A 27990-nucleotide genomic window follows, 5' to 3' on the forward strand; every position below is an offset into this window, starting at 1 on the left:
CTGATTCTACAGTATCCTTCCAAAGGATGCCTGTATTCACAGCTAACTATTCAACTTAGAACTTGACTCCTAACAAGGACAGAAAAAACAAGGAAAAATAGCAACTGACGTATAGTGGATTAAAATTTAACTCATGCAATAGCATTATGAGTGCATATCCCATTATTAATTCCTAATTTTCACATCTGCCCTTACACTATAACAATCTTAAATAAATAAAAAAACCCACCACAAAGACAGCGGAATTGAAGTGGGGGAGCTCACTTCATTTTCATATCACCAGAAGTTTGTTTGTTCTTCCTTATCCCATCCTATGTTTTCCAGGACTCCATAAGATTAAACAATTTAAAGAATTGTTTCTGAGAAAAAGAAGCATGAAGCTGCAAGCAGGCATCTGCAAATCCATTCCCAAAATGAATGAAAATTTTTGAACGCCTATTTCTATCAATAATAGACATGAAATAAAACATGGTAACTTAAAGACGTATACAAGGAAAAACACTCTTAAAACACTGTCCATTCAAATGTGCTTATGTACCATTTATGTGCTGGAGAAAAAGGGCACGTCTTTTTTGCAGAAGGAAGAAAAGAAAATAAAGATTCTTTAAAGCTCTTTTTTAAAAGGATCAAGTAAAACGGTTCTACAGAGAAGTAGACCAGAAATATGAGCAGCTGACTTCATCCTGCAGGTAGGGAATACGTACTTACTCCTTTACCACTAGTCAGTCTTGCTCCTGAATTCTCACCTGACCCATAGATTAAGGAAGGGTCAAACAGTATAATCTATTATAAACACCATGTTCCCTATTGCCCTCTTTGGACTTGTCTGATGCGATTAATTTGGTGTCTTCAGCCAAGTTTGCTATCTTAATCGAACCACCTGACAGAATTTCTTAGTATTTGAACACGTGGTGGAAATAAACTGTGACTTTATGTAGTGTATCAGTCAGTCTTGCAACTCTAGCACCTCACTCTCAGAAGCAGGAAAGGAACCATCTCTGGCCAGCAATCTAAGTAGGTCACAGCACCAACAAAACTTTTTTATGATGTGCACCATTTAATTCCACTCAAGCTGCTCCTTATAGTTACACTGCAGCACATTCCTTCTCTCATCCACAAAAAACAAAGCTCTACTATTCTTTTCACTTCTTATGATATCCTACAATCCTTTGTATCCCTTCTGCTGGTTCCTTCTGCTGCACAGGCATAGTGCAAGGAAGCGTTGCCAGCAGCTGCATTTTTGCATTGACAAGGGAGCCAAATACTATTTCTGGCACATGCACAATAGGTTTGCCATCTCTGAAACAAAGAATACAGAGGCTCCTTGCCCTGCGAGGGGGCAATACTTAGAGGCAGTTTTTCACAAACACACACCTCTAATTTGGAAATGAGACAGCACTGCCAAAAAAGAAAAGCTGTAGCTTCATAATAAATCCAGCACCTCTCCCAGTATAGCATGTATTGCAGTAATGCATCTGGTACATTTAGAGATTAACTGTCCATTTTCCTCTAATGAGGATATGACAGCTCTCAGGATAACTACAATGAACACTGACAATATAATCTGACAATCTTGCCACAGCCCTAACATCACCTTAACCATCAGCTGCTCTAAATAAATCTTCTTTCCTTTTTTGTCTAGTGATTCTCTGCACCAGGACAGACTGGATTTTCTACAGGACCTATAACACAGCGCTGTAAAGCAGCACCGTGCAATACATCGATATTTTCTCAACTCCCTCCTCTCATAGTTTCAAAATGTAGCTGCTAAGAAGAAAAGCAGCAGCCCAGCCCTCTAGGTCAGGCAGCAGATAATCCAAAGTATCTTCTTACCCTCTATTCTCTCTACTAATTCCAAATCAAAACCAACCATCTGCTAAAATGAGCTCTGCTCTTCTCTTCATTGAAGAGCACAATCTTGATGGAACTAGTTTGGTTTTTTCCTACACTTTCCTCCTCAGCAAGGCCTACACAAGGTCCTCCGAGTGAGTTAGCCTCTGTCTCTGGAAGTGTGCATGACTATGTGAGATCTGCAGGAAACGATACCTACTAGCATCTACTCCTGACACAGCAATATTTCATTACACTCACATACATCAATGCTACCAGATCAGGTGTAGTAAATAAAGAACAGCTGTTGCTATGATCAACTTTTCTGACAAGCTCCTTCCTAAGTGTGGTCAGCAGATTCGTAAGGGCAGAACCTAATCTCAAAGGGCACTGCATGCTTCTTTCTGCTATCGGGTCCTTAAGGAACAACTATTTTCTTGAACTTGAAGAAATCTGCCCATATTCAAGTAAGAAGCCACAATATATGAAAAGATTCCTGATCAACAACGTCCTCAAAGGGGGAATAAAATCCAGCTTCACCCTCTTAAAACTATACTGACTTTACAGTTAAAAAAAAAAATTGTGTCACTACAGCAACCAGATAATATACTGACCACAGTTAAGTAGTTAATCTCTTCTACAGTAAAAACAGTTTCCAACAGCTTTAGAAACCATTTTTATCTCAAGAAAAAGGGCTATCCTATTGTAACTCTAATTGGCTACATCATAACTATTCTTACCTGGACTGAACAAGAAATTTCCCAAACTAGACCCCAGCTCCCCAGAGGATGAATGAGATCAAAGACGACCTCCCTCTTCTTTCCAGGCTTGAATATTGAGCTCTGCTCACGTAAGAATTGAGCATTTCAAACCAGTGGAATGGGCAGAGGACAAGAAACATCACATTTCTTTACTTACTGTACTTTTTCCTGTCTAATCCAAGTACAGCTATCCTTTCAGGCTATCTTTGTAGAAACACCACTGAGAACACGAAGGCTGAGTAATAAAGGTCCAGAAGCTTTAGCCAACTCCAAGCACGGCTACACAGGCAAATTAATGAAAAGGTGAAGCATGGATTTACATCACACCTGTACGAACACCCAATATAGCTGCTTTGTTGTGGATTCAGTAGGAAAACTCCTTTCTCAAAATACAATAAGCTACCTCAGAAACACATTTTCAACTTGTAGAGAAAGCATTCCTACTGGGAATTCATACAAAAGTACTAATGAGCTGTAAAGGTACACTGTAATTTACAGCATATTAATTTCTTCAGACAAACAAGCTCATAGATATTAGCCATAGTCATCATACCAGCCACCTCAGGTAGCCTTCTATCAATAAACCAGAATCAGCAACTTTAAAATATTTGAATAATATATATTTTTTCCTTCTCATCTTTCTCGCTCAGACCAGTTTCTTAACAAGATTTCTTCCCCTTAATTTTATAGGAAAACCAAGTAGAAGATGGCAAGCAGAAAGGCATAAAGACATATGATAATTCATTGATGCAGTTCAAAGGGGCTACATAAAACAGTTTTCACCACTGAAGGCTGATCCCTTTTCCAAGGTACAACTTGAGTAAAATGATCTTTTTAAAGAAAAAAAAAAAAAGTGTCAGCGTCCTCAGATATTCTTCACTTGCAGTATCTATGAATATCATTCACTGGAGAAACTTTTTTTGCAAAGAGTTTATAAACTTCGCATAATCTCATCACTACTGACACATTCATCCAAACTCCCTATTACCCAAATTATCCTCATGTCCCTCATTACAGGAGAATAATCAAGGTTATATGCTACTGGAAATAAAGTGTTTAGATGGCAATAATGTGTGTATACATTTGTCTTAATTTAATAACAGCATTTTATTACAAAGAAAAATACAATCAGGTGAAGGTACAAAAGTCAAGAAAAATTTATTACCGTTAATTAATGCTTGAAGGTAGAATTATGCTTCTTTCAATTGGACCCATTAAACGGGCTTTAATATAGATTTGCACAGCTAGCTGAAGATTTTCAAGTGCAGATAATGAGGCAAGCTAGTACTATTTTAACCCCTCTGGAGTACAATCAGCTGGTAAGGTTTTGAAACGTTACAAGGTCTAGGACAAAAAGATTAGCTTCAGTTCCTCCAGATCAAAATTGAAACCAAATTAATTAACAATGTTACAGAAGACAGAAAAGGTTTACTGCTACTTTTACACGTCTTTAATTTCATCTTCTAAGGAAAACAGGTGAAGATATTTTAATTTATCTATTGCATGAATGGCAGAAGACTGAGTTCCCTGTTCCTACATTATCCTCTAAACTAATTCTTTGAATTAAAAAAAATTTAATGCATTCTTCCAAAAACCTCACCTTATTTTAAAAGAAAAAAAAAGCACCAGTAATCTATTTGAGACATACACAAATACTATAAATTAAATACACCAGGTGGGAAATGTTTCCAAAGGAAAGGGAGAATGAAAAAAGATATCTGCAGCAGTCAGCCTTCAGAAGAACAACAATTAAAATTCTAGGATAGTGAGTTATCCACTTAAAGGCAGCAGTTAGAAATTCTCTTCCTTGAAACACACAGAGAAATTATGTATATATGGCAAGGATACAAAACTGCTGAGAAAAGAGTTTTGAGCCACTGTGTAAAACAAAAATGACAATAATAAGATCAGTATAGCAATCTAGCCACCAACCTCAAAGGAGTAAGATTTTTACCACAAAGCATTTAGAATAAGATGAGGCACAGCTGTGACTATCAAGACCAAAAGTTACCAATCAACCAATCACAAACACAAGAATTAAAAAAAGAAGGAACAAAGGGAAAAATACAATGGAAAACTCCAATACAATATATTTTGTACTGAATTTCTGTGCAATAATAGATGAAAAAAAAACTTAAGTGCTTTAATAAATACTATAATTATTTGAACCTTTGAATGGTACATTTTGAAATGCTCCACATTAATTAATATTTTAAATGTTTAACACAATGTGCAGTTATGCAATAAACTCATGGCAAGAAAAAAGTCTTATACATTTATCTAAAACTGAAGATTACACCATTGTAATTTAGGAAAGGTGCACAACAGAATGAAGTCATGCTAAAGTACACAAAAGTTCAATGCATGTACTCTGTTCCAAAGATATTAGACAGCAGAAGTTTTGCAAAACTGTGATTTACACTGATTTTTACCCTTAAAGCCACAGGTCCCATTCTCAGGAATATTTGAGCACTTTTTCCCCCTTTAGGTTATACAAAAGTGATTAAAGACCATATTAATTCTCAGTCATAAGTTTCTAAATTAATTATTTTTGTTGCTTTTCAGTAATATCCATTAAAATGGAAACCCTTCAAAGAGTTGAAATATCTCATTACAAATAAAGCTAATTTAGCTCTCAGTATTAAATAACTACATGCTTCTCACCTAGGGTGTGGAGAATGTGCTTTCTTATTTACAGTACTTTTAAAAGGGCTCTTGAGCATGTGAGGACAAAGTCTAAGCAGAACACAAGAGAAGAAAGATTATCTCATGTTGTCCTTCTAGGGTTTTGTTGTTGTTTCTGGCAACAATATCAGCTTACATACATGTTGAATTAAGAGATACGTCATTTATTTGCCTTTTTTCCCTTACTCAGCATGGATTCATACAATCAGCTGTTTGGTGGCCACTCAGAAAGTCCTAGTAAATAAATACCCTATGACAAATGATATTGTTGCAACTGATACATCTGTACGATGTGTGAAGGGGAAGGGAAAAACAACAGAAGAGATGACTGGATAATCTCACCTTCCTAGACGTAATAGATCAGTAGACTGCAATACACAGCCTTGAAGTCTTGCTGTCTACACTCTACAGAAAAGAATATTCATTGTCATTACTGTCAAAACTCACAGTTTCATAAGCAACCTATTGCCATGTTAATTACACAAATAATATCTTTTTCTCCTTAGATGAACAAAGAAAGAACAAATCCAGAAAAACAAAATAAATGAGAATGCTTCTTAGTACATTGTTTGCTATGCCAGCTCCAGTCTTTGATTACCAAACCACCAAAACCACTCCAAAAACTCGTTTCAATCCTGTGGCATCCCAGCCAATGAATGAGGCAAGGAGGTCAGAATGACACCACCTTCATACACAGCTTTTATCTACAGCACCGGCCATTGGCACCATCTGGTGCCCTTCACAACCCGCCTTGAGTCAATGATACTCTATGGGAAGCTATTTGAAAGGGCTGTGTTAGAACATGCATTAAAGTTGTGACAATCATCAAAAACGTCCTCCTCATCTGTTAATTCCTCCCATCCTGTTGCCAAGCCCTCCGTTCCCGGCTGCCACTTTTCCTTGGTTCTAGTTACATTTTCAGTCTCTCTCCCCTACCAGATGGTAACTGCATCACACTATCAATTTCAGATTTCTGATCAATTTCAATTTCAGCTTCTGAAATTGATCTGAAACCACAGAGAGCAATCTCATGGAGATGCACACTACAGGTTCAGAAGCTGCCACAGCAGGCAGCCCTTCTTAAAAGCACATTACTGCATACAAATTCTTATAAACTTCTTACACAGGTGTCGTGGTTTAACCCCAGCCAGCAACTAAGCACCATGCAGCCGCTCCCCCCTCCCAGTGGGATGGGGAGGAGAATCGGGAAAAAAGGAAAACTCATGTGTTGAGATAAAGACAGTTTAATAACTAAAGTAAAATAAAATATAATACTAACAATAATAAAAATATAACAATAATAATAGTGAAAAGTAATATAACAAAAAAAGAAAAAAAACTAGAAATAAAACCCAAGAAAAGACAAGTGATGCACAATGCAATTGCTCATCACCCTCTGACCAATGCCTGAGCAGCTGTCTGCCCCTCCCAGGTAACTCCCCCCAGTTTATATACTGAGCATGACGTTCTATGGTATGGAATACCCCTTTGGCTAGTTCAGGTCAGCTGCCCCGGCTATGCTCCCTCCCAGCTTCTTGCACACCTGCTTGCTGGCAGAGCATGGGAAACTGAAAAATCCTTAACTTAGGATAAGCGCTACTTAGCAACAACTAAAACATCAGTGTGTTATCAACATCATTCTCACACTGAATCCAAAACACACTGTACCAGCTACTAAGAAGAATATTAACTCTATCCCAGCCAAAACCAGGACAAGAGGTATTTTCTCTTTCAGCTAAGGATAGGGTGGAAATGCAGGAATAATCATGCATTGCCGGTTTATAAAAATGATGTGCATGCATGCACCAGACACATTACAAGTCACACCTACAGCCATGAGGACATGACAACACATAGAAACTCCAGCCACTGCTTTAATACAAAATAAAGAGATGAATAACCTCATTTCAGTGGTGTTTCTCATCAGGCAGCAGGTGTATCAGGTTTATTTTGAACAAACCAGAAGCAGGTAAGCTCTGGAAACCTGAGTTTACACCACTGGCTACACAACTTACCTCAATTCAAGCAAGACCCTAGTAAAGGCCATCAGAAATGTGAGAAAATTCACTAATGATCTGCGTGATGGGCTGGAGCGCACCCTCAGTAAGTTTGGTGATGACAAAAAACTGGGAGGAGCGGCTGATAAGCCAGAGGGACGTGCTGTCGTTCAGCAGCTGGATAGGCTGGAGAAACGGGCTGAAAGGAACCTCATGAAATTCAACAATGGGAAATGAAAAGTCCTGCACCTGGGGAGGAACAACTCCATGCAACTTTGTATACTGGGGTCCATGCATCAATATATGCTGGGGGCTGCCCAGCTGGAAAGCAGCTTTGCAGAAAAGGACCTGGGGGTCCTGGTGGACACCAAGTTGAACATGAGCCAACAATGTGCCCTTGCAGCAAAGGAGCCAAATGGGATTCTGTGCTGTGTTAGACAAAGTATTGCCAGCAGATTGAGGGAGGTGATCCTTCCCCTCTCCTCAGCACTAGTGAGGCCATACCTGTAGTGCTGGGTTCAGTTCTGGGCTTCATAGTACGAGATATGGAGCTATTGGAAAGAGACTAGCGAAGAGCCATGAAGATTATTTAGATGCTGGAGCATCTTTCTCATAAGGAAAGGCTGAGAGAGCTGGGACTCTTCAGCCAGAAGAAGAAAAGGCTCAGGGGGAATCTTATCTATATATAAATACCTGAAGGGAAGGTGCAAATAGGACGGAGTCAGGCTCTTTTCAGTGGTGCCCAGCAACAGGACAAGAGACAATGGGCACAAACTGAAACACAGGAGGTTCCCTCTGAACATAAGGAAACACCTTCCCACTGTGAGGGTGACTGAGCACAGGCACAGGTTGGCCAGGGAGGTTGTGGAGTGTCCATCCTTGGAGATATTCAGAAGCTGTCTGGACATTGTCCTGGGCAACCAGCTCTAGGTGACCCTGCTAGAGCAGGGGTGGTGGATCAGATGACCTCCAACCTCAACCACTCTGTGATTCTATGAAAAACTATGTATCAGTCAGCCTTTTATCTCCAGGAACTGCACGATTTAGACATCTGAAAGCACACCTTCAACCTTTGTCTGTGTTTTTCCTATCAGCTTTATCATCTGTGAAGTAATTCCAGTTCTTTTTCTCTCCCTCCATATCACACTTGATCTGATTATGACTTTTTCTTATTAACGTTCTTAATAATATTGAAAAGCACATTCTGTTCTCCTCATAGTCTTGAGAAGGTAGTGCTTTGAGATTTATGGAGAAAAGGAAGGTGCAAAGTTTATTGTTCTCTTGTGTTTATTTAGTATTTGTTAGTGTTGGATTTCATAAGTACCGTATTTCAAATACTATGAAGGGTTCAAAAGCTTTGATTACTTTTCAAATAATTATTTTGATTTTTAGAAAATGCACTTATATTTCCTCAATTTCACCAATGACTTGGCTCAATACATGGTTTTCATTTAATTTTTTTTTAAATGACACACAGCACTCAGTTTTGAGTGAGCAGTTCAATAGAGAATACACATGACATAATACTCACGTATGACATTTTGGATTTGTCAGTATTGTTTTATAGTTTATGCTAACAGTTAATAAGTATTGTTGTAATGTTAGTAACACTAAAATACATAGCTCTATTGCTTTTAGGATACTACATGTTTAGTCTTCATTACTCTAGAAATGTTCTCTTTTTGTATTTGTCAGGATGGCAAATCTTTCCAAACCACGGGCACATTACAAACCTAAACATAGTCAGAACTCTTCTAGATTAAAATCCAAGTTTAGGTTAGTCCATTAGGCAAAATAAGGCAATGAGTTGATAAAACTTTTCAGAAAAAGTTTCATCTAAAATCATATGCGACCTTTTATGTGAAAGGTCAACTGTTTGAACAACTCAGAAGAGTTTAATTAATACACCATCAGAAGGTTATAATCTCTGAATCACCTGCAACTTTAACCTTAAGATACAACAGCAAACTATTTTCACATCTTATGAAATATAAATTTGATGTCAATGATAGCAGTTTTCTTAAGTGTTCTATTTAAACATAATACAAACCTGTTCTAGGGTTTCTATTTTGATGTCTTTGGCTTGCAAAATCTCTAAAACCCTTCTGTCCTTGACTTCAGCTTTCTGCTTTTCTCTGGAAACAAACAAAAAAAATAGACACTTTATTAGTCATAATTTGCAGTTAATCATTTGAATTTTTCATGTCCTGATAATGAATGTCATTTTAAAGCACAGAAAATTAAATTATCTGAAGCTGACAGGCCTTGCAGAATTAATCAGGGAGCATACGGCAAGTGACAGAAAATTACATCTGTAAACAGCTAACACAACTTTGTTCAAAAGGGAACAGAAGCAAGAGGCCTTAAAATATATTTTTAGGTAGCTGAAATTATCTGTCTCATTCTTTCCCAAATGCAGAAAGTGTACTTGTTCAGAGTGAGCAAAATGCTTTTTTGCCTTCTTGGCAATGTAGAGCCACTAAGCTGCTTGCGTTTGTGAAGTCCTTCTCTCAGCTACATGGCATTTCTATGTCTGAAAACACTTTTGAACATCATGGATAACTGTTTTACTATCTTTCACACAGATAGAACCTAGAACTTTTACCAGAGGAAAAAAAGACAGCTCAGAAGCTTGGGTAACAGGGACGAGCAGAGCCTCTCGAAGTGGTTAGTAAGTGCAGGGCTATAATCATCTCCGCAACACTTCGTAGAAAACCAGCTGATGAGTCATTAACGCTTTGTTTAACAAACCACCTCATCTCATCACTATCCTATTTCTTGACTGAGTTTTAAATGTTGATGCCCTTACTGGCTTCTGTTTTAGGCAGAAAGAAAACAAATGTTGCAATAGTAAGGTACACAGAGATTCCCTAGCACAAGACAGAGTTCCTATCACATATCTGCAACAAAAGGTCTGAGAAACATATATTCCCTAAAAATGGCCAAATACTTCAGGCTTCCCCAGCACCACAGGTGACAGAGAAGCAGAAACTCATTCAGATTATCCCTGCTCTCACAATACAGTTAAACTTCCATCATGGCTGGATATAATCCACCCCTAGAAGCCAGAGAATCCTCCTTGCGCAACTTTTGCTCTACCAAAATGGGTAGAGGTGGAAGGGAATGGAAGAGTGGTACCCATGAGTCTGTAAATCTGATCAAAAGTGGATGAGAACATCCAGCTGTGCACAAAAGGCTTTATCTGCTGAAGAAATTTGTAACAGAGACCAGTAAGAATAGTACATATATGGACAATTATTCTTCTCCGCTATTATGTATTACTGCATATTCTACTGTTATCAGTGATTTTAAAGGCTAAACTACACTGTCCCCACAGGCCATCCAATAACATGGTTTTTTAAATAAAGTTCTATGACTGCTAAAATATCTAGTCTGATCTTGAGTAAATAAAAAAAATTACATTAAAATGGTATGAAATTTAAAGCAAAGTTTTTGGAAACCGAGGTCTCAAGGCATAACTGTAAGTAGTGCCTTCCTACTGCAAATATAGCAGCACTGATGTGTTGTAGCACTGGAAGAAAGCTAAGAAAAACCTAGCTGAAAAGATATGTATTTAAATTACATTTAGCTAGGAGAAGCAAAAATATACAGGATCTTAAGCAGTTGTATGGCATTAAAAAAATCTACTTCCATAAAGAAAATAATTCAGGAGCTGTAATGAGCACAGAAAAGTGAAACCATGAATATTCAACAAGTATTCCAAAAGACATTTCATGTCTGAAAGGTATCTGACATTTTAACTGAGACAGAAACTTAACGGGAAAATGCACATCAGATCCTGACCTCAAAGCATCTGATCACCTGCAATCAGAAGCATCAAGGAATTGTCATGATAGATTGCTAGGAAGACATGAGCAGTTAAATACATAGTACAGCCAGTTTTTCGTAGTTTCTCTTCGAACATCTACTAAAACTGAACTAAGCAGACTGTAATTACAGATATCCATGCAAATACAAAGTTATCTGATGTATTCCAAAGGTTACACTATGATGTCCTTTGAAAAAAAACTAAGGACAAAAAAAGGGAGCACAAGAGAGAAAACAACAAACAGGTTTCTTAACATATGACAGTTAATGAAACTGACCCACCCTGCTTATGACGCATAACTTGTTTACAGAAATCACATTCTCAGTCAGGTTTTAAAAAATGGTAAAAGACTTTCTGATAAGCTTATAAAACTTTGTACTGAAAGATATTAGACAACTTTAAAAATTAAGAGTTAGTAAGGAAAAGTGTCTGTGAATACATTATTTGTGTACTTACCACAGAAGTTTGTGCATGTTCCTGAAACAGGCACACTGTTCATGGTAGGTACTGTGTATTATTCCACAACTTAAATGAACCAAAACTGCTCCAGAATAAAAATACCAATGTTTCTTCATACTTAATTACTACTTAGAATAGCAATGTGTAGACACAGAAAGAATCATACAATAAAATATGCACACACACAAGCCCCACGAACCACTGAATAGCACTGCCTCCGGCCCTCAAAAGTATCCTGACCTTAACTGCTGGCTGACATGTCCTATCCATTCTTTGTTCCCACAGTGAAGTATTTCACTCTTCATTTTAATTCAGCTGTTTTTACTTTATATTTCTACTTAAATTAAATCATTATTCTAAGCACTTATTCTATACCTACCATCCACAATATGCCATTGTCTTCCCAACTCCTCTAACCACTATCTCCTCTCACAAAGTCAGCTTTTTTAAAACAAGGCCCAATTAAACACAAATACTGGATAATTAACTAGCCTCTTAACTCAGCTATGCAATCATCACTTGAAAGTTTATTAAACTTGTTTTCTAATGGATTAATTGATCTGAAAACCTGATGGGTGATGTTGATTTCGCAAAGCAAGGCTCAAAAGAACTCTACAGTTGTGGGGTTTGGGTTTTTTTTTTATTTTAAAGAGAGAACAGGAAGAAAGTGAGTAAACCAGGCAAGAACCAAGCAAAAGAACAAACTGCTCTGGAGAACTGAAAAATAGTATGCACAGCTAATTCTGGTGTACTATTGGTAGTCAAGAATTTATGGAGCCCCATGACTTTAGGCCAAGGCTGCACAAAAGAGTCTGGGATTGGAGAGAAAAACAGACCTTTGTTAAAGCAAAAAATGTGCCTGTAACCCAGGCACACACTAGCCAATGGTTCAAAGTGCATTTCTAGTTCAATGCAGTATTTTCCCTGTTTATCCGATGCTCAGTCAAACAATCCTTCAAACAAAGGTGTAAAGGAACGAAGTTTATAAACACAGATCTATTGTCATCGTAATGAGTGGGAAAAGTTTAAAGTAAATTTAAGGGTTTTTGGCTTTCTGAGGTTTTCTTTCAGACTCTTTAGATAGCACAGGCTGTAGTAATGCCCCCCAAAATAATTTCACTACTTACCACCCAGAGGTAAAGAAAAAAATCCTAACTATCAGAATTTAAGCACACAACGGATGTTGTCAGAAGCCTAAAACAAACTGAAACCTCATATGGAACTTCATCAGCAGCTTCTCCTGGTGGCATAGGACAGCTTCCAATGCTCGTTACCGGACAGTTCCCCACAGACACTCAAGGTAGTATGACTGACTGGAACTTACGTATCATATTTGGATCTGCTGTTGCACCTTGAAATGAGACTTTATAAGAATTGCAGCAATCACCTCCTCTTTTTTAGAAGGGTAACAAATATTAAGAAAAAAAATCTTTGACCGACTTCATTAATTGAGCCACTATGTATTTACAATATATTAAAAAAGTCCACTGGAATATGGGGGAAAAATATTCAGGCACTGTCAAGAAGCTGATGATGATCAATGACTGAGACAAACTCCTGTTTAGCTAATTAGAACCACTGATGAGCAATAATGATGTGAGCTAAGAATATTTGCAGACTTCTTTAGGATGAAAAATGGAGTGAAGAGAGGCTGTCAATTTGTACAAGTTTTAAGCTCCAATCAGTTTTCCCATGAGTACTACCTATTATAAATGTTTAACACAGATGTATTTAGCTACAAAGATTATCGAGATTCAGCTTCCCACAAAAATGAAAAAACTGAAAAAATAGTCTTAAGCTTAATACTTTTCCTGTGTTATGATTTTTTTCCTGTGTTACGATTTTTTTTCCTGTGTTATGCTATACTCTACACAACAGGACAGGATAATATTTTTGAGGTTTGGCACATTTTTAATGGCTTGTCAAGAATGAAACATTAGACTATGAGGAAACATTTAACTATGAATGAGGTATGAAAACAGAATATGCACTACAAAAACCTTAAGATTTCAAAAACCAGAAGTTTGTTGAAGTTTATAACACACCATGCTTCCTAAAATTTTCAGCAAAAGCAGTCTGGGAAAAGAGGCATCTTGTATCCTGCCACAGGTCTTAATCAGTCAAGCAATTAACCATTTGTCAAAAAAGTAATTCAGAGTTGTATATAATTATGTCATTTTTACATCAATTAAATGAAAATGATTTTAACTATTAAATTGAATTTGCTGTTTATGAATTTCCATGTTTCATGGAATATGTCCTTTCAGCTTTACAAACAGCAGGATTTAAAAAAAAAAAACCCAAACGCATCTACAAATTTGGCCTTAAACAGCTAAGAAAGTTAAGGTTACATTGCAAACTGTGGGCTGTGTGGTAAAAGAACAAAGGCTATATTTTAACATTATACCTGTATAACTAAAAATAAACTGCTTCTAGAAATATTATTACTTTTGCAAGGTATTTCTTTGAATTTAAAGGGCTGCAGAACTGGAAAGGCTACGAAATATCAGCTTGTGTGATGCAGCATTTAATTTTATTATCATCTCTCCCAGTCTTCCAACTACTTTACAGACAGACTTACACAAGTGCATACATTCAATGTCGGTATTAAATAGATGATGAATCACCCATGTGCAAAGTGAAATTGTAGAGCAGAGACTGTCAATGTTACTGTAAATATGGCACCACTATTGTAATTTACTGTGTACAGCCACATCCCTGCTGTTGCACACTCAGTGGTCAGTAGAAACAGAGCCTATGCCTTAATCTTCCAACTAGAAACCTGTGTTTCCATGTACCTATTAAGAAGAAATAAAAAATAGAGCTAAACAGTTTTAATTTAATAGAGAGTTTATTTTCACCTCAGATCCTAGAATATCCTTACACGTCATAATGAATTATAACTGATGCACATTATTATTTGTTTTTGCTTTTAATATTTACAAATAGTACTTTTAAAAAATTTAGACAGCATGGAGCAAAAAAGAATTTAAATTGATACCACACATTATGCACTTTTCTAAGACAGCAGTTATTTCCTACAGTAAAATTGCATACACCTATTCTTCTCTCTTTATAAAAATAATTTAAGATCTAATTAAAGGAAATAATTTCGTTTTACAATTTTTCTTAGTAAATTATTTATAGAGCCAGTTCTATCTTCCATGACATGTATCAAAATGGAAAAGCATCATTACAGAAATGTAATTTTTCTTGCATCTCTAACTTAATAAATCATTTAATCAGTTAATCAAGGCCTCTTATTTTAAGCAACGTACATAAAATACTAAACATATTTTTACACTAGAGTAGTAAAGAAAATAGTGACATTTTTCCCTAATAATTTTGCAAACATTTTTCATCTAAAAAACACAAGTCTCTTACAGTGTTCAAAATATCAGCACTTCAGAACAGACTGCTTTAACATCTGCACATCACCAGGGTTTCCCCCAAGGATTTCTAAATGATGCCTGCCTGTGCTGAATAAAGTGCTAACTTGCACCTTGCATTTCAAACTGTGTCCTGAGCAGCCATCCAGTTGGTACAACACCAGCTGAATTCCCAGAGGCCACTGTTCAATCAGGCTTGACTGCAATTATCATGTCAATATTTTGTGCTCCGATATGCAGATATGCACACATGCAAGCTGCATAATACATTCTTCTCCATGGAATGTTGACTTATGTTCAATGTTCTGAGAATTTTTAATGAAACAGGATATTAAACTTTCATCAACTGTAGAAAATCACAATTATTTGACCTTAGATAGAAAGGTTGTACTCTTATGCTCTATTATTCTGTCCACTTTACTGAGTGATAATAACTAGGGAGTCCACTTTATTTTAAAGTCAGAGTGACAAAACGGTAATGGCCTTTAAAAATGTGTTAGATCTTGTTTACTTCCTCGTTCTCCTGTTGTTCTGTTTCCTGTTAATTTGAGCAAGAGTAAAATGGTAAGTGGTTTAAGAAAGCTTCTGCGAGGTATTTATCATCCCTTCAAAAGATGTAAGATACAGTTTTTAAAATTATTTTTCAATTAACATCAGCTATCTATATTGGTCATTCATACAGCACATTCACTTATCCTTTTACATAAAAAGTACTTGTCATTTTTAGTACATCTGCATATCGTTAGTCAGTGAAGAACTTGTGTCAACCTGTTTAATGTTTCTTCCACAATTTGCTATTCACAGAATGCAGCAAACCACAGCGTAAGTTCCTGTGATTACCCTTCCAAAAATTCTTTAGTTATTTCTGATCAGCTGCTTTTCAGCCATGTTTTCATCCATTTGTACACTTTTAGACAGATGTAACTCCCAGGAAGAACAACAACAAAACTCTCTCTTAATCACTGGCACTAACATTCAGGTTGCCACTGTTTCTTACAGTGGTCTGAAATGATAAATCCATTCTTGCTCTTTGTTAAGACTTACAAGACCCAGCACACTTCGAATTTAGGTGTGGAAAAACATTTATGTAAGACAAGCTTGCCAAATGTAACTATCTGAGAGGGTATCATCTAGCATAATACAATCCCCATTTACATCTACCCAGTCTTGTATCACTTCCACAGTTTGATCATTAATGGATCCTGCTGCATCTCCCTTCCAGAAGAAAGGAAAGGAGTCAGCTAGAAGCCCTAGAGGAAAATTAGTCAGTTGACCTGTCAAGATTTCATATATTGTAAGAGAAAGGAGAGCTCTCAAAGTTTACAAAAATATTTCAAAACCTTTGATCTGAACCCCAACTCTATTTGAGTTTACACGTGCATTTACCTGTAAAAGGTACTTTCTAGTCCTTTTTTTTCCCCAACTCATCATCATCAAAAAAAAAAGTTGCAAAAGGCAGTGAACTAGAAATAGCATGCTCTTTACATAATAGTGAGATCAATAGTATTTAAAGTAGCTGGAAAAGTATACTAACATGAGTAGTACTTTTACAATGGCTTGTTTGAAAATACCTGGAGGCTTTTACATATCCCAAAGGCATTTCTCATTTGCACAGTAAAGATAATTTTTTGTTTATATCTGAATATTAAAATGGGCATGTAGTTACAGTTATCCAGCAAGAACTGCAAAGACTGCTGAAAAGTAAAATATCATTGGTATTATTACAGGAATCAACAGCACAGCCATAAAACGATACCAGCTACATTTTCACAATTTTAGGGCAGGCGAACTTCTATTTTGGGACCATGAAAGCACTTCAAAATAGCAGATAAATAATGGAAACCTACTATTAATTCCCCACTATGTCCTCCAAATTATGCCTTTTACACTTTCCTGGTTTATTTGAGAAAAAGATACTACAAGGAATTGTCTAATGCCACAAATATAAATTAACACTACAAATATAAATTACCTGACTGTACGGCTAGTACTGCCCATTCAATTTCTCCTAATATATATTTTTTCTTTTTTATTCATCATACATCCATGGTGTACAAGGTTGTAAGTGAACATTTTGTCCTTTCACACCTGCATCTTTTTATTCCTGTCACTGTAATCTCCTGAAGAATGTCTGGCTGTTGCTTTTGTCAATTTAAAGACTGAAATCCACTGGACAACATTGTTTGGTTCATTATATATATGATCTGGCATACACGTGACTATGCCTTCTTAGATTCTGTCTGCTTCCATTAGGTAGCTGGCTTCTGATCTCAGGTAGTCTATAACAAAGACTTGGTGGGCACTGGAATTTTCCAAGTTACGGAATTTTTGGTGGAAAGAACACACTGAAAAATGAAGTTATGCGAACATTGGTGGTATCCATGTCACAGGCAGAAACAACAAAAGGTTTAAATTAATTTAATTCTATTGGTACCTATCTCACTATCTCCTAGTAAGCCAGGGCAAGATGGAAAACGTTATCAACTTGCATACGACTGGGTCAATGTTGTTCCTAATATAGGTGAGAAGGGAAAAAAAGTCTCTTAAGAAGACCCAAGCTGTTTTTTATCAGATTTCAGTGTCAACTTTCAATTTCCAGCTCTTATCTGATACAACCGTGTAAAATATAGAAAAACAGGCTGTAAGCGGCACAGATCTGCCAAGTGACATGCCTCAGGAATCATTTTGCTTGTAACTGTTACTTGGTAATCCCATCTCTTTACCCTTTAAATCCACCTATTTTTCTTAAATTAACAAGCCAGAAAATCACTTGTCCTGTAATTTTCTGGACAGCAGCAGTGCTAGGTAGCAGACTTCCTGGAAATCTCATCAACGTATTGGAACTGAGATAAACTGACACTGTAGCAATTTAAAAAAAAAAAAAAATTACTGCTATAAGGTAGGAATAAGACAAAAACTTTTCTGAAAGGATGAGAGTGTGAAGAGGTACAGTCCTGAAACAGAAGCTACTTAGGAAAAGATTATGGGAAGTTATAACTGGAAAAGTTAGGAGAGAATATATGGGGCTGTAATCTCGTTGTGCAGCAGATTCACAGGTAAAGCTAGGCTAGAAATTATTTCCAAAGCAGCAATTAGACCGTTCTCAGGCAAAAGTGATGAAGCTACATCAATTAAAGATAAAAAATACACACTATTGCTCCATCTGTCAAATCAAAGCAACCCCAAAGTTCAAAGTCGTGATTAATAAAACTCCTATATACTGAATGGGTTTTATTCAAACCTATTCCAGGATTCTCTGGGGTAATGATAACATCTAAAAAGATGCTGTGGAAGCAATTTCTTCTTTCTTAATTCCATAACTCTGAGAAGCATGGGAAAGGTATGATATAGATGTATAGCCCTGAGCTCACAAGAGGTGTTCTGAAGCATTAGTGTTCTTCTGAAAGAAGAGAGGACATAAAAAACTAGGACATGCACCTTAATAGAAGTATGTTGTCACGCTTTCACGTAAGAGTACCAATCACCAGCCTCTACACAAAGTGCAAAGCACATACACAGAATATATCTTTACCTTCGTATATAATAAACTATTATTATACACCAGATTTCTGTAGCAAGTCTTCTGATAGGCTGAACACTACATTAAAAGGGTTTCACAAACATTTCCTACTGTTGTAAAAAAATTCAGTTCATTATCATGCTTGTGGGCATCAAGGTGGTATCTAAGAGCTCCATGTTCATTGTACCAATCAGGATAATGCACACACAATTATCAGTTTCTGTTCTAAATAAAGTATAAAATAGTTTAAAGCAAGGGATAACTACCAAGCATAAAAATATTCCTAGACATGGAGAAAGATAAAAAAGCAGACTGTATCTTATGTAGGCATACAATTGAAGAACTCCAAATAATTAATTGTATTCACCATTATTTAAATACATGCTTTCTAACATCTCTGTGTTTCAATTTGTCCTAACATCCTGATTATTTTTTATATGCAACATGAATCAAAAATGTTAATAAGCCTGAACACCTCTGTTTCTACCTTATTAAGCTTCATGTAAAAGAGCTAAAATTTTCCATATTGTTCAGCTGTCTATAAAACGTGGTTAAGGCAAAATAATTTTTTAATGTTTTCAATATACTTGTGCTTATATACATGTAACGTATGTTTACATACATTAAATACTATATTTATTATTTTAAGCAGTTCTTGCATTTTTTTTTATGTTTGAAGAAGGAAGATCGATACTACCACCGCTGTCCTCATGAAAATATGACCAAATTTTATCATGAAACAAGTCAGTAAGAATCTGCATTTCAACATAAATGAGGGATGCTGTAAATGTGTTCCTAAGTCTTCCTCATACATTAAAATTACTTCCCAAATCAAAACATACAAGCAACATGAAATTAGTACACAGTCCTAACAGCCAAGCTACTACTCTCTGCAGATAAGTGTCCCAATACAGAGCTAGAAGTTATTTGACATCATTGTTGGTGACCACATGTGAACTCTCAGGTAACAGCTGTCTTAAAACAAGCTGCATGTGTTTGCACCATCAATTTCTTCCCCTGGATATGAATGCTTTAGAATATTAGCTCTAGTTACATGACCACACCACATTTTTGGATGAAATTTTCATTGCTTTATGCAATGCAGAAGATGGGACAACACTATACTGAATGCATTCCCAGCTAAAGAACTTAATGCTGTATTTTCAGAAGTGGAAGAACATTTACTGATCAAGTCCAGAAAGGAAGATGTAAACAAACAAAATATGCCTTTCAAGATCAAAGAACTGAACAGGAACTCAAAGGAGCTAGGACCCCTCCTGGGTCTATGACAAGCTTCCCAAGTAACGCTGGCAAGCCATTTAAAGAAGTTAAAATCCATTTTTTCTTCTTAAAAAATCCATTTTTTCATTTTAAAAGAGGGAACTCATGGCACCCTAAGAGACAGTACAGACAAATCTTTTGACCAGAAGAGAATCAAGCGTTTGAATTCTGACAGTCACGTTACCAATTCATTCACATTCTCCTCATCTTTGGCCACACAAATTCTGAATTTGTAAATAATAGCGTTCTAAAACAATCAATCAGATACTCTGATGATTAACTAACATTTATAGCAATCAGATGATAGTATGTAAGTACCATGAGGAAATAGTCATCATTAGCATCCTCAGAGGAGTAATAATTAAACGGCATAGTCATCTCTTCTGTTACCACGTCTTAGCCTTTCAGTTCTTTAAGAATGCAGAGAAACATCATTTATATATATAACTGTTATCCAACCACTTATGACAACAGAAAATGTCATTCACCTCCTCTTGCTCTTTCAACACAAAAACAGAATATGCAGTACATTTACCATTTAAAAATTGAATTCAACTGCAGCACAGCAACCTCAGTGAAAACAGATTTTGAAGTATACTTCAACTTACACCTAAATGGAAACTTGCAACATATTCTAGGTACTCTTGACAAAATTTAACAATGGAATTTTCGTAACACATTTTCAAAATCCTACATAGTTCTCAATTAAAAAGATAAAGAATATGGTATCAAGCAGGGGGTTTTTGTTTGGTTTTAGTATCATGTTAAATCTTTAAACTCACCTTTCCACAACCAAGCTGACAGCCTGAGTAAGATCTGGACTTGACACTTGGAGATGTTTCCACAGAGACCACACAAATTCTTTATCAGCCTTAGAAACATGGAAAAAAAGACAAAAATACATTAAATGTATGCTATGCCTTTTATAGACAAAAAAGTTGTACTGTGCATATTCAAAAGACAATTACAAAAAAACCTCTGTTCTAGTGGGAATTCCCTACAGGTTACTCACTGTCCCATGAATAAAAAACCATGGCAAACAGTTCTCTTCAATAACAAAGTTTTAACCATACAGAATTTTAAAGGAAGACAAAGACCTACAATCAACAATAAAAGAGTACGCAACGTGACATAAGGCAGCAGAAATCGACGTTATTCAAACAAGGCTGCCTTTTGCTATATCAATTACTGGTACTTCTAGCAGCAGGACACAATTTCTATTAATAAACACTGAGCCTGGAATACATGCTTTAACATTAAGTTTTACCATATGCAACTCTTAGATTTTGTTTCAAAATAGACAGTAAATCAGTCTTCTAACATACGCTCAGCTAACCTGAATTATATAAAAGCTTCTGAAAAAATTCTCAAGTGAGAGCAAGAAAACAATGTTCTTTAAAAATACACTTAAGAAAGTTTGTGAAAACTAGATGTCAACTAAAAGCTTTTCCAGATTTATATTTTCTAATACACATAAGTTGTTATTTTGCACTGGTGTATTTTTATTCCAATACCGTTTTATTACTGGAAGCACCAATATTGATGTAGTTATGTTACAAACTAAAACCATAATGTGTTAGTTATATAAACATGTTAGGGGAAGGAGGGGGAAAAAAAAAATCAGCAAAAGATGAAGACAAGGAGAACAATAAGAAAGCATATGTACATAAACCATGGACCAGACTAAGACCAAACCTGCTAAAAACAGCCCAACATAAAATTATAAATTAATAAGCCAAAACCATCATATTGGCAGCTAGATCTATTCAACAGGTAAAAATCACAGGACTGCCGCTTAGTCTACCTTTTACTAGTTTTTTGAATGTTAAAGAGAAATAGAATTTGCATGAGCACAACACGTGACCTAAAAGGAAAACCAACACTATTACAGCTATTTATCTCCCTGCTTCCTTCTTCTCCAAAGCTTCTGGAACCTAATCTACTAAGATATCACAGGTATCATTAGATAACCAGAACCTCACTAAAATCAGCTAAACAAACAACACAGTATATCATCTCTGCACAACTCTATCTTAATCCTGACTATCAAATGAAACAGAAGACCTGAGTTCCTATCTTCACCTCCACTGTTTGGTTTCTTCATAGGTTTCCCACTTGATTTCTTCTTCCCCTGATTTCTCATTTTTTATGAATAAGAACAGATTGCATCTTTGGTCACAGTACTATGAGCCCATGACTTGAAACAGCGAAAAGCAACGGTCACCTAAGACATAAAACAGCTCAACAGAACTAAAAGTTTGACAGACCTCGCAAGAGTCAGTAAAGACCACATACTCTAAGATTAGAGTAAATCTCAGGAGCAGAAATTGCTTTTTCTATTTTTGCTATCTTTTCATTTGTTCCTGATCAGTTTTGCCTTCTAGGAAGCAGACTTGAACTTTACAAGCAGTATCAGTTCCAGCGCATGATAATCACTCCATCTTAATGCTTCTCTTTCTTCAGAACAAGACAGCAACTATCTTCAATATGAAATCAAAAGATCTCTTTAAAGCTAGCAGACTTTTATCAAGATTTATCAGTGTAGTGAGTCTAAATTATTTTATCAAGATTAATACTGCAACAGCCAAATACACTGAATTACGGATTTAACAAACTTTAACAAAGATTATAGAAGAAATAGGAGAGATGGTTGTACCTATTTTCTCCATGATTTGAGGAAAGCCTCAAAGACTTTTTTTTAAAGTTTTGATGTGTCTTTCCTTCAAATTTAGAAATGCACGTTTTGAATTTTAAAATTGCATACCCAAGTGAGGCAATGCTGAACTTACGAGAAAACATAAGAAAAATGCTGAGCAAGTGAGAAGTGAGGGGTTTTATGATTGCTGGTTTAAAAACAAATCTCCATCTTTCAACTACTGTAATTTCTAGTTTACATTTATTTATATCTTTAAATGCCATCAACTTCTTCAAACAAGCCAAGAAGAAAACTTTATGGAGATTTGATGCCTTATCAAGGTATTGCTGTAAACCCAGAAAAATTCACCTGCCTACTGTAAGAATGCACATCACTAACAAATCCAACTAGCTTTCTGATTGTGTTAGAAAGTAAATAAAACAAAGGCTCTGGCGACAAAGATCTTATAATTCAATACTATTATCGGCTTATGCAAACTGGACTACAGCAGAAAGAAAACCAGAGAAATTTCATCTAACTGCCTTTATAGAATGTACACAACTTTTAAAGTGTTGACAGGGAGACTTCATTTCTGGTATTTCCAAACAAAACCAAACAATTAACAAAAAACTTTGTGCAGAAAGAAATGGGGAACAAACTGTTCTTTAAAAACTCTTGAAATGAACATCATCTTTCTCTTAACTAAAATGGGTTAGCAGTGTAAGGACTCTTTTCAAAACCAAAAGTGACCCTGCTGCATGCAAGCAGATAGTAACTAACTGGATTATGGTACACCATAGTGCATGACCGCATTCACTTTTTGAAGAAAGATAACACCAAAATTAAGCCATACATCATACAAATAAGAACTCAAATGACTTCACATCAGTATCCAAGTCTTTATTCAGTACAAGTGCTAAAAATAAGTTCACTTTCAGCTAGGAGTTAAGTTAAAAGACAAACAGTAAGCATCATGTTAATTAGGTTATGCAGCTCAGGCCAAAAACATGGCTATTCACCTTTTTAAAAAAAAAAAAAAGTACAACTTCTCATTGTGTGCTATCACCTTATGCACTTAATATGCTGGATATCTATGCACCTAGTCTGAAAGACCATAGAAAGTGTGCACTTCGTTCATGTGTCCTCAAAAAAGCCGCCATCTCCTGAAAATGCCTTACCATGCCACCTGAAAAGTCACAATGTATGTAAACTGTAAAGCAGGCACGACCTACTGCTTCTCCTTAGGCAGAAACAGAATAAAAAATAAAAATGTTTTTCAGATTTGGAAAAACTGCTGCAGGCTTCCAAAAAGCATTAGGATCTATACAGAACACAGATTCTGAGTATTTTTAACATCTAAAAAATATCTTCTATTTATGCCGGGAGCCCAGCAAAGAAAACACACAAAGCCAAACAAAAACTCACTAAATAATAGCAAGGGAAACGTGATTTCTTTTCAATTATTTAGAAGGACAGTAAGTCAGTAGCTTTTACACTCTAAATGACACCACTTTGAGTATAAGAAAATCTTTGAACCATAACAGAAGAATAAACCACTGTATCTAATAAACTATGTAGAACTCTACTTTTAAAATAATTTTAATTCAAGTCTCTCAGTCAGCAATATGGAGGGTAGAACTGAACTGATAATAGTGCTTAGATTTTTTTTTTATATCTTTAATACACTATTCACTGTGTATTTTTACACTAAACTACTTCAAATCACTAACAAATTAGTCTAATGGCCATGAAGTCATTATAGCACAGAGAACTCCAAATATAACGAAGTGCCAACAGTATTCCACCTGCAAACGCTCAAAAATCTTGAGTCAAACAATCAAAGTCTCTAATACTGATTTATGAGCTCACAAGCTTTGTTCAGTTCAGCTTTGTTTGCCTGTTTAAAGATTTGGATTTGCTTACCATCACGCTTCCTTAGCTTTTCCCTTTACTGTCCTGTACACAAGACCACAGAAGTAGCTGTTGGGTTTTCTGTGTATTTATTTATTTATTTATTAGAAGAGCTGAGACACTTGGGCTTCTGCATGACTCCAAGAAGCACGGCCAAATATCACGAGACTCACTACAAGCAGCAGCAGCTGCCTGCTGTCCTACCCTGCAGGTTCCTACGCACTCCAGGTCCCAGCTGGGGAACAGCACAAGGCATCACAAGAAGACAGAATAGCGCACAACTTTCAGACACATACTTCTAAGCACAGCATTCCTCCATTACAAAAAATGACAAAAATGGAAAACTACAATAACAGACACTGAATTGTTCCTGATGAACAAATATGTGCAAAATATATATATGTACAATACAACAAGAGGGAAATGTTCACATCTCTCCCGTGATTTTTGCTGAGTGTCCAGCATGTATTGAGTCTCTGGCAATCTAGTTTCTACCTTAACTTTGCCAAGCCTCTCAGAAATTGACCTTTTGATAATACATAAAATATGAAGTTTCAACGAACATTAAGTTGTCCTCCTAATGAGAACATAGACACTCAGGTACAAAAGATCTTTTAATTGAATAAGCAGTTCAGATTAACCTCAAAGCACCTATAACTATTTCAGACTACTTTCAAAGTTGTCCAAGTAAGAGTAAAATCAACTTCAAGTTGTACTCATGTCAGTGAAATTGCCACTCTTTACCTAAGTTCTGCAACATTTCTGTCTGTGCTGAAAGAACAGTAGATGAACTAGGAATGAAAAAGCCATCCTAACTTAAAAATAAAAAAGCTTGCTTGCAGTAAGGAATATTGGATGTGAACAGTGTGCACTAAAACTTCAAAGAAACAGCTAAAGAAAAACACAATACACAAACAAAAACCTTCCCAAGTCATCTGGAAATAAGTGAAAAATCACTGGAATTTCCAGAGCTGCAAAACAATGCCATTTTAATAAATGCTGTTTATTTTTGATGATGGCAGGAACTGGTAGTTAAAGTTACTACTGCAACCTGTGAATGAGCACACATAGAACTATAAAGCAATGCTGTAATTATATCAACAGATATTCTAATCTAAATCAACAAATGCCTTTCACTATATATTTGTATTTCTGTAAATGCACACAAAACAACACAGCATCCTGCCTAAGTAGACTTCTGCCAAAAAAATAAGGACACAAATGCATCTTCAAATCCATGTTACCCATAAAAAAAATAAAACTTCATCTGCAGTTAAAAAATCTATGAACTTAATTATATAAAAACAAAGTTTATACAGAAATGTACAAAATTTCTCATTATGACAATAAAACATTAGTAAAACATTAGTCAATGAATGGTAAGTTACCATAAAATGTGACCTTCTTCTCTTTAACACGCCAAACATTTTAATAGCTAAAACCATTTCATTTACATCTATAGGTAACTAAGCTTTTTGTATAACAGAATGACTATTAGCCAGAAATTATTACAGTTTTAAGATAAAAAAAAAGTTTAAACAGCCTTTTTAAGCTCTTGGCACAATTAATGGACTTGGTAAGGCTGTTCCCTGAATGGTCCTGGGCACCAAACAATTTCTTCTGGAAAAGGGCTGCTTAGACTGTCTGAAGTTGGCAAGGAAAAACACTGCAGTTGTGAAGGCCTGGGATGCATCAATCTTCAGCATACCCAAGGAACAAACATTCTGGCTACTCAAGCGTACATTAACAGCTCAAGAGATCAGCAAGAGTGTACCTTGAACAGCCGAGAACTTACATACACAAGGCAGAATACAGATGTCATTTGAAAGTTAGTGAAGATTACTCATTAAAACTAAGATTATTCGCAACACATCTAATGTCAGATAAAGACACTCACCCCACGATCAAGTTTGCATGCCAGAACTAAAGAATTATGAAGGAAAAAACAGAGCGCACCACATATCCCCTGAAAAGCGGGATTTGCCCTCGGCCTACAGTGAAAGCAATTGTAGTTCATTATCATACTGAAAGACGTAGAGAAATAAAGAGTACCTTAGGCCTTGAATGTGTTCTTTGCAAAGCAAACTGGATTTTTCTTACCGATTTTTAACAGCAGCAAGCTCAGAAGCAGGGACAAACACAAGATGAGCCACTGACAAAGGTTATATGGCATGACTAGCTACCACGGAAGTATTTGCTTGCAAGTGAAGTCATGACTTTATTAAACATTAGTGTAAGTCACAAAACAAAGAATCCCTCTGGCTTATAAACAGGGAAAGACAAACCATCTTATTTAAATTAAAACAATTTACTTTCCTTTTGGAAGAGAAATCCAAGCATAAATACTGCTCTGGACATTTGATATTGAAAGTATGTAAAACTGTATCAATATTGCATACAGTTATTTGTCTCATGGAAACTTAAAAGTGACCTAAACTAGAATGTTTTGAGTGTTTTTACACTGCTTTACCAAGGAGAACTAGCTGGGATTCTTTTAAAGTAATGATACTGAACCGCAATAGGAAAAGCTTTTAAATTAGCAGTAAGAGGAGTGCCAAAAGCATAAGCAGTATCTCTTTTTTTTTTTTTTGCTCACAGGAACTACACATTCATGACAGTTTGGGTATTAAATTTACAGGTAGGTTTAAGTTTCGTTTACGTGTCTATCATGTACTGTGTTGAGAACAAGGATAAACTGAAAAACCTCCTCCTTTAGTGTAAATTCATACCTCAAGCATCTCAGTTACCTATAGTTTGAAATCAGTACTTTTTGATGTTTCACTGTATTTATTTCAAAGCATGTTAACTATTAGTAGTGTTCATATCATACCGTAAATTTTTATTGCATTACAAATTATTTAGGAAGATACCATCTTCTGAAATCTGGCAGAGAATACACCCAGAACAGAAAAAAAAACAAAAACCAAAACCCAAACAATCTCTTCCCTGCCCACCCCATCATCCCGCCCCCCCCAACAATAGCTAGAAAAGCGCAGGACACAAACTCTTATTTTAGTTTTTTAATCAGTAGATACCCCCAAAAGGGAAAATGAAACAGTTGGGAGGACAGAGGGAGCTACTGGTTTACCGTTAATTTTTAGTAAGAACTCTGTAATAATCAGATATTGACAATATTCTGTATTACGAAGTGAGTATTTCAATACAAAGTGAAATATGCATGACTGTCAGGCTGGAAGAATTCATATGGAAATGCAAAATACTATATGGAATGGAGAGAAAAAAGCATGAAATATCTTGGCTGATATAAGCATTGAAACATCTGCAAGCAAATTGTTAATATGGATCGTTTTGGACTCACCTAACATCTAGTATACTTCTGATTAAAGAACTCAAGCCTTTAATCAAGCTGACATACACGCTTTGCATGCAAGTAGCAGACTTGCTTCTTGATGCCTCACAATACTTTTAAACTTACACTGTTGTATGCTGCCAGTGCAGATTCTCCTGATCCTGCCGTGCCAGTGTTTCTTTGTGATTTCCAGTCACATATTACATTCCTAAATAAGAGGTATTCTCTCTACAATCCACCCAGTCTTGCTGAGTGGTCACAGCACAGAATACTCTTACACTTTACAGAACCTATATTTGAGGTGCTATGCTTTTCAACAACCTAAAAAGTCACTAGAAGACCAGTCAGTACCTCACTAGAAGACCAGTCAGTACCTCACAAGA

At 36.1% G+C, this 27990-nt stretch overlaps 1 protein-coding gene across 1 annotated transcript in view; it reads right to left on the reverse strand.

Moving 5' to 3' along the window:
• CNTLN (centlein) overlaps positions 1-27990 on the reverse strand; it is a 207462-nt gene that overhangs the window by 168826 nt on the left and 10646 nt on the right. Inside the window, exons 2-3 of the mRNA XM_050912620.1 lie at positions 20534-20622; positions 9324-9408 (exon numbers count right to left, since the gene is read on the reverse strand). Of these exons, the coding sequence (XP_050768577.1) occupies positions 9324-9408; positions 20534-20622 (174 nt within the window). The remainder of the gene's footprint in view (positions 1-9323; positions 9409-20533; positions 20623-27990) is intronic.

Source organism: Gymnogyps californianus, chromosome Z (genome assembly GCF_018139145.2).
Source record: "Gymnogyps californianus isolate 813 chromosome Z, ASM1813914v2, whole genome shotgun sequence".
NCBI lineage: Eukaryota > Metazoa > Chordata > Aves > Accipitriformes > Cathartidae > Gymnogyps > Gymnogyps californianus.